Genomic DNA, 12,460 nt, shown 5'->3' with positions numbered 1-12,460 from the left:
GTGTTGATCCCAGGTGTGTTTAGTGAGATTCCCGGTGTTGATCCCAGGTGTGTTTAGTGAGATTCCCGGTGTTGATCCCAGGTGTGTTTAGTGAGATTCCCGGTGTTGATCCCAGGTGTGTTTAGTGAGATTCCCGGTGTTGATCCCAGGTGTGTTTAGTGAGATTCCCGGTGTTGATCCCAGGTGTGTTTAGTGAGATTCCCGGTGTTGATCCCAGGTGTGTTTAGTGAGATTCCCGGTGTTGATCCCAGGTGTGTTTAGTGAGATTCCCGGTGTTGATCCCAGGTGTGTTTAGTGAGATTCCCGGTGTTGATCCCAGGTGTGTTTAGTGAGATTCCCAGTGTTGATCCCAGGTGTGTTTAGTGAGATTCCCGGTGTTGATCCCAGGTATGTTTAGTGAGATTCCCGGTGTTGATCCCAGGTGTGTTTAGTGAGATTCCCGGTGTTGATCCCAGGTGTGTTTAGTGAGATTCCCGGTGTTGATCCCAGGTGTGTTTAGTGAGATTCCCGGTGTTGATCCCAGATGTGTTTAGTGAGATTCCCGGTGTTGATCCCAGGTGTGTTTAGTGAGATTCCCGGTGTTGATCCCAGGTGTGTTTAGTGAGATTCCCGGTGTTGATCCCAGGTGTGTTTAGTGATTTTCCCGGTGTTGATCCCAGGTGTGTTTAGTGAGATTCCCGGTGTTGATCCCAGGTGTGTTTAGTGAGATTCCCGGTGTTGATCCCAGGTGTGTTTAGTGAGATTCCCGGTGTTGATCCCAGGTGTGTTTAGTGATTTTCCCGGTGTTGATCCCAGGTGTGTTTAGTGAGATTCCCGGTGTTGATCCCAGGTGTGTTTAGTGAGATTCTCACCACTCGAGAGTACTGCCAAATCATCCCTTTCACAGCCTCCATATTAGTTGCCTCCAGCATCAGTGTGACAGCCTGTCCCTTCCGGATCTTCACCACACCACGGAAAACCTGCGGGTTGTTGTAACAGGCAGCTAACGTGGCAATAGCCATCACCTGGAATACAGGACCAGAGAGTCAGGGAGATTCAGCACACACACAGGACCAGAGAGTCAGGGAGATTCAGCACACACACAGGACCAGAGAGTCAGGGAGATTCAGCACACACAGCGACAGAGAGTCAGGGAGATTCAGCACACACACACACAGGGACAGAGAGTCAGGGAGATTCAGCACACACACAGGACCAGAGAGTCAGGGAGATTCAGCACACACACACACAGGGACAGAGGGTCAGGGAGATTCAGCACACACACAGGACCAGAGAGTCAGGGAGATTCAGCAGACACACACAGGACCAGAGAGTCAGGGAGATTCAGCAGACACACACAGGACCAGAGAGTCAGGGAGATTCAGCAGACACAGGACCAGAGAGTCAGGGAGATTCAGCACACACAGCGACAGAGAGTCAGGGAGATTCAGCACACACAGCGACAGAGAGTCAGGGAGATTCAGCACACACAGGACCAGAGAGTCAGGGAGATTCAGCACACACAGGACCAGAGAGTCAGGGAGATTCAGCACACACAGCGACAGAGAGTCAGGGAGATTCAGCACACACACACAGGACCAGAGAGTCAGGGAGATTCAGCACACACACACAGGACCAGAGAGTCAGGGAGATTCAGCACACACAGAGCGACAGAGAGTCAGGGAGATTCAGCACACACACAGCTGTAGTGTATGTACTTTGCAGAAGGAGCTATATTCTGCAGCCCCTGTATACTGCAGTACCAGTAGTGACCACCCCTGTATATAAGCCTGTGTAGTAACTCTGCATAGTTTGTTCCAGTTTGTCTCCACTCAGTAAAGACCTGTTATAACCAACTCCTGCAGTCCGTGTCTCAATTACACACGGACATAATACTGGCGACGAGCAGATCCGAACTTACCTACAGTCTGCACCACCTCATGGGGATCCATCCCTGAAGCGAAGTTGTCAGAGGTCGAGGCCAGAAGGAAGAAAGAAAAAAATAAATAAATAAAACAAACAGAAGAAACGGGCGTTGACCGTGGGCAACCGCCTCTGATTCATCGGAGTTGAAGATTTGCAGGAGAGGCTGTCAAGAGCGGGGCTTGGTTATCCTGTCGATGGTGTTCCAGCTAAGCGGGCTGGTGGCAGGTGGTACACTGATCCTTCCTGGGCTGCGGCGGGCTAGATCTCGATCGGGTGGCATTTCAACGGGGCCGAGCAGCGTTGTCGGGAAGAGGAGAGAGAGAGAGAGAGGGTGGAGCACACAGGGCGCGGCCGGTGCTACGAAGCCGGGCAGCGTACAGACCCGAGAAGAGGGAGGAAAGTGTCCCGTAGGGTTGCTCCGACGACGGGGAAATAAAAGAAATTAGAAGCGCAGAAAGCCACGAGGAGCTGCAGTTTGCCACGGGAACCGCGGAGAGCAGCATTAGCAGCAACGCGGGGGGAAGTGCGCGAAGACCATAGGGCGTCGCCATCAAGGCATAAAACGCCAGCAACAGCGCTAGCAGCAGCGGAGAAGACGGAAAGCGCGGGAGGCGCCATTTTGGCCAAGCGCGGGAGGCGCCATCTTAGATTCCCAAGATGCCGAAGACTGGCAATATCACTGCCTTCGATAATGCAATAGAAGGCTGGACCACGTATGTGGAAAGAGTCGAAGTATATTGCGAGGCAAACGAAGTAGCCGATGAGAAAAAGGCATCGGTACTACTAAACTTAACGGGTGCAAGAACGTACGGCCTATTGCGGAACCTGATTACTCCAGCCAAACCGATGGCGAAGAGTTTTAACGAAATTGTTGATATCCTACAGGAACACCTAAATCCTACACCGCTGCTGATAGCAGAAAGATTTAAATTCCACAGGAGAAATCAGCATAAAGATGAGAGCAATGCTGATTATCTTACGGAACTACGCAAGCTATGAAAGCACTGCCAGTTCGGAGCAGGACTGACAGATACTCTACGGGACAAATTTGTCTGTGGACTCCTGAGTGAAGGAACCCAGAAGAGGTTACTCTCCGAGAAAGAGCTGACGCTAGATAAGGCTTTCAGCGTGGCAGTATCGTACGAAGCAGCAGTAAGGGGAGCTGCGGAAATACAGCAAAAGCCACAGGAATACGGCACCCACGAAATGACACGGGGATTTGAAAAATGTTATCGCTGCGGCAGAACAACCCATGACCAGAAGGACTGCTGGTCCAAGGACAAAATATGCAGGCAATGCGGAAAGATGGGACACATTGCACGAGTTTGCAGGTCTGGGAAGAAGACTAACGACAACAAAAAGGCTACTAAGGAACAGTACAGGAAAGTACAAAAGATGACGGACAGTAGTTCCGAAGACCAGATGAGCGATAGTGAATCCGGGAACAAGAGACTAAGCTGTCTCAAACTTCACAACGTAATTGCAAAAGAGGATCACCGAACCATTTGGGTCACCCTCACGATAGCAGGGTCCCAAGTCAAAATGGAATTGGATACAGGATTAGCCCGGACCGTCATGAATCGACGAGACTACGAGCGGCTATTCTCACACATACCCTTGAAAGAGACATCCATTGTCTTGAAGACGTATACGGGGCAAAAAGTATACCCCAGAGGGAAAATAAGGGTGCCTGTCGAATACAACAGAAAAGGAAATACAGAAATTGTATCTGTACATACTGCAAGATGGTGGACCACCGTTATTGGGACGTGAATGGATCAGAAAGATAAATTTAGACTGGCACTCCATTCAGGCACTGACGGTGGCTGGTAAAAAGGATGACGACGTCACACCTGGACGATTGTCAAAAATCTTAGCTAACGCCAAAGAGGTATTTCAACAAGAACTGGGAACTCTTAAAGGCGTAACCGCCTCGATAAAAATAGAAGAGAATGCAATTCCCAAGTTTTTCAAAGCAAGACCGGTACCATATGCAATTTGCCCAGCCGTCGAGGCAGAGCTGGAGAATCTGGAGAATGCAGGCGTGTTATCTAAGGTAGACTGGAGCGAGTGGGCGACACCCATCGTTCCCGTCATGAAGAAAACGTTAAACAATAAGTCTGAGGAGCCAAGGAAGGTTCGCATCTGTGGGGACTTCAAGGTGACGGTGAACCCAGTCCTTCACACAGTACAATATCCTCTCCCGAGGATAGAAGATATTTTCGCCTCACGATCTGGAGGGAAGCGTTTTACAAAAATTGACCTAGCACAAGCATATTTGCAGATGGAGGTTGAAGAATCCTCTAGGAAGTATCTCACGATAAACACTCACAAAGGTCTTTACCAGTATAATCGACTGGTATTCGGAGTAGCATCAGCTCCGGCGATATGGCAAAGAGCGATGGAACAAGTCCTGCAAGGGATTCCGGGGACTCAGTGTTACTTGGACAACATCCTAGTGACAGGTGAAGATGACAGTGAACACCTTGCCAACCTAGAGCAGGTGCTCACTAGACTAAGAGAACATGGGCTACGAGCCAATCGCCCCAAGTGCGAGTTTTTTAAGAAACAGATATCGTATTGTGGCCACGTGATTGATGAAGAGGGGTTACATAAGTCCCCTGACAAAATTGAAGCAGTAGTTAAGGCTCCAGCGCCTGAAAATATTACGCAACTGAGGTCATTCCTCGGATTGGTGAATTACTACCATAAGTTTTTGCCGAATTTGTCCACAATTCTGCACCCACTGAACGCCCTACTACAAACTGGAGTAGCATGGAAATGGAGCAATGAATGTAAGCGGGCCTTTCAGAAGAGTAAAGACCTAACCACTTCGAGAGAAGTATTGGCTCACTACAACCCATCACTACCGATAAGGCTGGCGTGTGATGCGTCTCCCTACGGCATTGGAGCGGTACGGTCACATAAATTCCTTGATGGTTCAGAGAGGCCGATAGCTTTTGCGTCACGCTCGTTAACTTCAGCCGAGCGTAACTACGCCCAGATTGACAGAAAGGCCCTCAGCCTGGTGTGGGGGGTGAAGAAGTTCAATCACTACCTGCACGGTCAGAAATTTATTCTACTAACTGATCATCAACCTCTTGTCTCCATTTTCAACCCTCAGAAGGGCGTCCCGATAATGACAGCACAACGGCTACAGAGGTGGTCCCTTTTCCTAGGGGCACACCAATATGACATCTATATATATAAATCGGTACTTCTGTCTGTCATCGCCTGTGCGTCTGGCGGGCTATGCGCTCGAAAGTTACAGGGCGTACCTACGCGCGCGTTACCTCCAAAGAAAGCTTACGCTTCCGAGACGGTTTTAAGCGTATTTACGTTTCGGCCGGGCTAAAATCGCGCCCGCGGTATCCCAAAAACCTTCACCATTCCGCTCATTAGCATCTCATTATCCGCTCATTAGCGACAGAGTGACCTCGAGGTCGACCAATCGTACGGCGGCTTGCTGCCACGTGCGGCCGGGCCCTCCTACGGTCGAGTGACGGGACGATTGATCAATCCTACGCTTTGGTGACCTGACGGTCGACCAATCGGTGCGTGTGTGGGCGGGCCTTATCGTTCTGAACCGAGGTGAGTAGCCACCATCTTGCTTCCATTCTTTTTCCTGCTTTCTGCGTCTTTCTTTTCAAATATACATTTCCAGCAAAATAAAATTCAATTTATTAAATTCTTTTAAAATAAATCACTCATTTGTAAATATTTTATCTAACCTGAACATTCTTTTTCCTACCTTTGCCCGTTTTTATCTTAGGCCTGAAAGTCTGGGCCTTTCTTGCCCAGCCAGGCCCGAGCTAGGTAACTGGGATGCTGCTAAGCTCCTCACCTCCGCCCGCCCCCCACCCCCCGCCGTGTCACGTTACCCAGGGCAACGGCGTCAGCCACGAGGGTCAGGGTGCGCGCGCAGCAGGAGCAGGTGAGATGCGGCGTCTCTGTTCCGCGCTCGGCGGGGGGGGGCGGGGGCGGGGGCAGGGCTCGGCCGCCGGCCGTCTCTCAGAGCCGCAGTTGGGCTCGGAGCTCTCGGCCTGGGCCCCTCCCTTCCCCCCCCGCCCCAGTCGCCCGCTCCCTTCCCCCCAGTCGCCCGCTCCCTTCCCCCCAGTCGCCCGCTCCCTTCCCCCCAGTCGCCCGCTCCCTTCCCCCCAGTCGCTCTCTCTCTTCCCCCCCAGTCGCTCTCTCTCTTCCCCCCCAGTCGCTCTCTCTCTTCCCCCCCAGTCGCTCTCTCTCTTCCCCCCCCAGTCGCTCTCTCTCTTCCCCCCCCCAGTCGCTCTCTCTCTTCCCCCCCAGTCGCTCTCTCTCTTCCCCCCAGTCGCTCTCTCTCTTCCCCCCAGTCGCTCTCTCTCTTCCCCCCAGTCGCTCTCTCTCTTCCCCCCAGTCGCTCTCTCTCTTCCCCCCAGTCGCTCTCTCTCTTCCCCCCAGTCGCTCTCTCTCTTCCCCCCAGTCGCTCTCTCTCTCTCTCTTCCAACAACATGCCCTCGAAAAAGCCTCGGCACCGCCGGGCACTTCAGCTAGTCGAGTATAAAGGAACTAAACAGCATGGGAATGCTGATGGATTGTCGCGCCTACCGTTGCCGACGGTGGAAGAAGCACCTGCAGTGGATCCAGTGGAGATATTCCACTCGACCATAGTCGAATGTCTACCTGTGACGAATGCAAACATAGAAAAGGAAACACGAAATGACCCGACACTCTCCTGGGTCTATGATTTAACGGTGAAGGGATGGCCAGCACATGGCGAACCACTGTTGCCAGCATTCTCGCCGAGAAGAGAACAGCTGTCAGTGTGCAGAGGAACCTTGATGTGTGGATCCAGAGTAGTAATTCCACCCAAATTGAAGGATAGAGTGCTCAATGAGCTTCATGAGGGTCATCTGGGAGGGGTAAAAATGAAGAACTTAGCCAGAGCGTTTGTGTGGTGGCCGGGAATCGATAGAGAAATCGAAGAGATGACCAAGAGCTGTACAGGATGCCAGAAGGTCCAAAACGCCCCACCACAAGCCCCTCTACATCCATGGGAGTGGCCCTCATCTCCATGGCAAAGGGTGCACATTGATTTTGCTGGTCCATTTATGGACTCGATGTTTTTAATTGCGGTGGATGCCCATTCAAAGTGGCCAGAGGTAATAAAAATGTCCTCAACCACCACAGAAAAAACTATCACAGTCTTACGAACCATATTCGCCAGAAATGGGCTGCCTGAACAGATTTGCTCCGACAATGGACCACAGTTTGTGTCTGAAGAGTTCCGGAGGTTCTTAAAGAACAATGGTGTTAAGCATTACACATCCGCCCCATATCATCCAGCCACCAATGGATTGGTTGAGAAGTTCGTTCAAACATTCAAGAAGGCTATCAAGGCAATGTGTAATGAAGACATACCCCTACAACACAAGGTGGATAACTTGTTTGCCTACCGGAATGCGACACATGCGGTTACCAACCAAACTCCAGCCATGATGTTCTTCAATCGAAGACTACGATGCCACTTGGATTTGGTTAAGCCAAACATCAGAAGAGATGTGGAGAACAGGCAGTTTCAGAATATGAATGAAAGGCCGACCAGGAGTTTTAAGATAGGTCAACCAGTTTTGGCCCGGGACTACCGCACAGAGAAATGGCAGCCAGGAACGATCTGTACACGGCAAGGACCTCTAATGTATACCGTGGACGTTGGAGAGAGCATTGTAAGACGCCATGCTGACCAGATTCTAGAGTCACTGGAAAACGTCAATTCCACACCACGATCCTATACACCTGGTGATGAAACCGAAGTACCAATTGCATCTACCTCAGAAGCGGGAATATTGGAAACAGACAAACCCAACAACGACGTTGATTCCGAATCAACTCTGCCAGAAGAACCTGATACCCCAAAGAGGCGTTATCCAGACAGAATCAGGAAGCCTCCTCAAAAACTGAACTTATAATTGCTTAACTTCAGCTAATGTATATGACAACTGTAATTGTAAATATGTTATTTAATTATTAATCGAATGTTATGTACTGTTTAGCTAAAAGGGGAGGAATTGTAGTGTATGTACTTTGCAGAAGGAACTATATTCTGCAGCCCCTGTATACTGCAGTACCAGTAGTGACCACCCCTGTATATAAGCCTGTGTAGTAACTTTGCATAGTTAGTTCCAGTTTGTCTCCACTCAGTAAAGACCTGTTATAACCAACTCCTGCAGTCCGTGTCACAATTACACACGGACATAATAACAGCGACAGAGAGTCAGGGAGATTCAGCACACACAGGACCAGAGAGTCAGGGAGATTCAGCACACACACACATAGAAACATAGAAGATAGGAGCAGGAGTAGGACATTCGGCCCCTCGAGCCTGCTCCGCCATTTAATGAGATCATGGCTGATCATCCAAATTCAGTACCCTGTCCCTGCTTTCTCCCCATATCCCTTCATCCCTTTAGCCTTAAGAAATATATCTAACTCCTTCTTGAATATATTTAATGAATTGGCCTCTACTGCCTTCTGTGGTAGAGAATTCCACAGGTTCACCACTCTCTGGGTGAAGAAATTCCTCATCTCAGTCCTAAATGGCTTACCCCTTATCCTTGGACCGTGACCCCTGGTTCTGGACTCCCCGACCATCGGGAACATCCTTCCTGCATCTAGTCTGTCTAGTCCTGTTAGAATTTTATAAGTTTCAATGAGATCCCCTCTCATTCTTCACACAGCGAATATAAACCTAATCGACCCACTCTCTCCTCATATGTCATTCTTGCCATCCCAGGTATCAGTCTGGTGAATCTTCACTGCACTCCCTCCATGGCAAGAACATCCTTCCTCAGATAAGGTGACCAAAACTGCACACAATACTCAAGGTGTGGTCTCACCAAGGACCTGTACAACTGCAGCAAGACACCCTCGCTATGAAGGCCAACATACCATTTGCCTTCTTAACCGCCTGCTGCACGTGCATGCTTACCTTCAGCGACTGGTGCACAAGGACACCCAGGTCTCTTTGCACTTCCCCTTCTCCCAATCTATTGCCATTCAGATAATAATCTGCCTTCCTGTTTTTGCCACCAAAGTGGATAACCTTGCATTTATCCACATTATACTGCATTTGCCATGCATCTGCCCAATTACCCAACCTGTCCAAATCATACTGGAGTTTCTCTGCATCCTCTTCACAGCACACACGCCCACCCAGCTTGGTGTCATCTGCAAACTTGCAGATATTACATCTAGTTCCCTCGTCTAGATCATTTATTTATAGTGAATAGCTGGGGTCCTAGCACCGATCCCTGCGGTACCCCACTAGTCGCTGCTTGCCACTCGGAAAAAGACCCGTGTATTCCAACTCTTTGCTTCCTGTCTGCCAACCAGTTCTCTATCCAAGTCAGTACCTTACCCCCAATCCCATGTGCTTTAACTTTGCACGCTAATCTCTTATGCGGGACCTTATCGAAAGCCTTCTAAAGTCCAAATACACCACATCCACTGGTTCTCCCTTATCTATTCTACCAGTTAGATCCTCAAAAAAGTCCAGTAGATTAGTTAAGCATGATTTACCTTTTGTAAATCAATGTTGACTTTGTCCGATCCTGTCACTGTTTTCCAAGTGCTCTGCTATTACATCTTTTATAATGGACTCTAGCATTTTCCCACTACCAATGTCAGGCTTACCGGTCTGTAATTCCCCGTTTTCTCTCTACCACCTTTTTTAAATAGTGGGGTAACATTAGCTACCCTCCAATCCATGGGAACTGTTCCAGCGTCTATAGAATTTTGGAAGGTGACCAGCAATGCATCTACTATTTCTAGGGTCACTTCCTTAAGTACCCTAGGATGTAGATTATCAGGCCCTGGGGATTTATCGGCCTTCAATCCCGTCAATTTCCCTAACACCATTTCCCTACAAATACTGATTTCATTCAATTCCTACCTCTCATTAGACCCTGTTCTCCGACATCTCTGGGAGGTTATTTGTGTCCTCCTTTGTGAAGACAGAACCAAAGTATGTATTTAATTGGTCAGCCATTTCTTTGTTCCCCATTATAAATTCCCCTGCTTCTGACTGCAAGGGACCTATGCTTGACTTCACCAATCGTTTTCTCTTCACATAGCTATAGAAGCTTTTACAGTCAGTTTTTATGTTCCCTGCAAGCTTACTCTCATAATCTATTTCCCCCCTATTAATTAATCCCTTTGTCCTCCTTTGCTGAATCCTAAACTGCTCCTAATCCTCAGGTTTGCTGCTTTTTCTGGCCAAATTATATGTCCTCTCCTTAGATCTTATGCGATCACCAATTTACCTTGTTAGCCACGGTTGAGTCGCCTTTTTTGTTTTATTTTGTGCCAAACAGGGATGAACAAATTCTGTAGTTCATCCATGCGATCTTTAAATGTTTGCCATTGCCTATTCACCGTCAACCCTTTAAGTAACATTCCCCAATCCATCCTAGCCAACACGTGCCTCATACCATCGTAGTTTCCTTTATTTAAATTCAGGACCCTAGTCTCTGAGTCAGCTACTTCACTTTCCATCTTAATGAAAAATTCTATCATATTATGATTGCTCCTCCCCAAGGGGTCTCGCACAACAAGATTGCTAATTAATCCTTTCTCATTACATAATACCCAGTCTAAGCTGGCCTGCTCTCTAGTTGGTTCCTCGACATATTGGAAACCATCCCGTATACACTCTAGGAATTCCTCCTCCCCAGTATTGTTACTAATTTGGTTAGCCCAATCTATATGTAGATTAAAGTCACCCATGATAACTGCTGTGCCCTTATTGCACGCGTCTCTAATTTCCCATTTAATGCCGTCCCCAACCTCAGCATTACTGTTTGGGGGTCTGTATACCACTCCCACTAACGTTTTCTGCCCCTTGGTATTTCTCAGCTCTGCCCATACAGATTCCACATCATCAGAACTAACATCCTTCCTTACTATTGTGTTAATCTCCTCTTTAACCAGCAATGCTACCCCACCTCCTTTTCCTTTTTTCCTGTCTTTCCTGAATATTGAATACCGCTGGATGTTGAATTCCCAGTCTTGGTCACCCTGGAGCTATGTCTCCGTAATCCCAATTATATCATATCCGTTTACATCTATTTGCGCAGCTAATTCATCCACCTTATTATGAATGCTCCTCGCATTAAGACACAAAGCTTGATTTTTTAACACTCTTAGTCCTTTTAGAATTATTATTTACTGTTGCCCTGTTTGATTTACACAGGGTCAGAGAGTCAGGGTGATTCAGCACACACACAGGGATAGAGAGTCAGGGAGATTCAGTACACACAGGGCCAGAGAGTCAGGTAGATCCTACCTGCACATCTCTCCCCCACAGTCTGTGTTTGGTTGGTGAGCCCCTACCTGTGGAATAGCGCAGAAGTTGAAGACACTCTGGTTGTGGAGTCGAGACAAGTACTTGATGACATCTGGGACATGTTGTAGGGCGTTGGTTATCAGCTCGTTCAAGCACTGCAACGCTGCCTGAATATTCGGGGGTTTGGTGAAGTCAGACAGTTTCTCTGCGTACTTACTCCATACCTGAAACACACGGACAACAACAGGGAGCAGTGACCAGAGACACTGTGCTCGAACAGACGGACAACAGGGAGCGGTGACCGAGACACTGTGCTTCAACACACGGACAACAACAAGGAGCGGAGACCAGAGACACTGCTCGAACACACGGACAACAGGGAGCGGAGACCAGAGACACTGCTCGAACACACGGACAACAGGGAGCGGAGACCAGAGACACTGTGCTCGAACAGACGGACAACAGGGAGCGGTGACCGAGACACTGTGCTTCAACACACGGACAACAACAGGGAGCGGAGACCAGAGACACTGCTCGAACACACGGACAACAGGGAGCGGAGACCAGAGACACTGTGCTCGAACAGACGGACAACAGGGAGCGGTGACCGAGACACTGTGCTTCAACACACGGACAACAACAGGGAGCGGAGACCAGAGACACTGCTCGAACACACGGACAACAGGGAGCGGAGACCAGAGACACTGCTCGAACACACGGACAACAGGGAGCGGAGACCAGAGACACTGCTCGAACACACGGACAACAGGGAGCGGGGACCAGAGACACTGCTCGAACACACGGACAACAGGGAGCGGAGACCAGAGACACTGCTCGAACACACGGACAACAGGGAGCAGGGACCAGAGACACTGCTCGAACACACGGACAACAGGGAGCGGAGACCAGAGACACTGTGCTCGAACACACAGACAATTTCTAATCTCATCTTCCAATGTCATGTCCACCTGTTCTGTCTCCCTGGTAAATATTGAAGCCAGGTAATTTAATATTTCTGCCATTTTACTGTTGCTACCTGTGATTTTATCCTGTCCATCCCTTCGTGTCCAACTTTCCTTTTTTAAATCTACGTGCCTGCAGAATATTTTATTATTTTGTTTTATGTTCGTTGATAATTTAATTTCATAGTTCCTCTTTGCCTTCCTAATTTTTTATTGACTTCTCTGCTGATCTCTTTGCATTCTCCCTTATCATCATGCTCTCCCCTGCTGTCCATGT

The 12,460-nt window shown here is 48.9% G+C and overlaps 1 protein-coding gene across 3 annotated transcripts in view; it reads right to left on the bottom strand.

Annotated features, from left to right (window-relative positions):
* The window catches only part of fdft1 (farnesyl-diphosphate farnesyltransferase 1), a 31,557-nt gene that overhangs the window by 5,190 nt on the left and 13,907 nt on the right, over positions 1 to 12,460 (bottom strand). For 2 of the 3 annotated variants that reach the window (XM_085978666.1, XM_085978652.1), the window contains exons 6-7: positions 11,269 to 11,445; positions 852 to 1,004 (exon numbers count right to left, since the gene is read on the bottom strand). In XM_085978666.1, the coding sequence (XP_085834792.1) occupies positions 852 to 1,004; positions 11,269 to 11,445 (330 nt within the window). The remainder of the gene's footprint in view (positions 1 to 851; positions 1,005 to 11,268; positions 11,446 to 12,460) is intronic. The other variant, XM_085978657.1, reaches the window with a different exon arrangement.

Source organism: Somniosus microcephalus, chromosome 3 (assembly GCF_052327205.1).
Source record: "Somniosus microcephalus isolate GS21.2 chromosome 3, FLI_Smic_1.0, whole genome shotgun sequence".
Classification (NCBI taxonomy): domain Eukaryota; kingdom Metazoa; phylum Chordata; class Chondrichthyes; order Squaliformes; family Somniosidae; genus Somniosus; species Somniosus microcephalus.
This window is presented reverse-complemented; position numbering and strand designations above follow the sequence as displayed.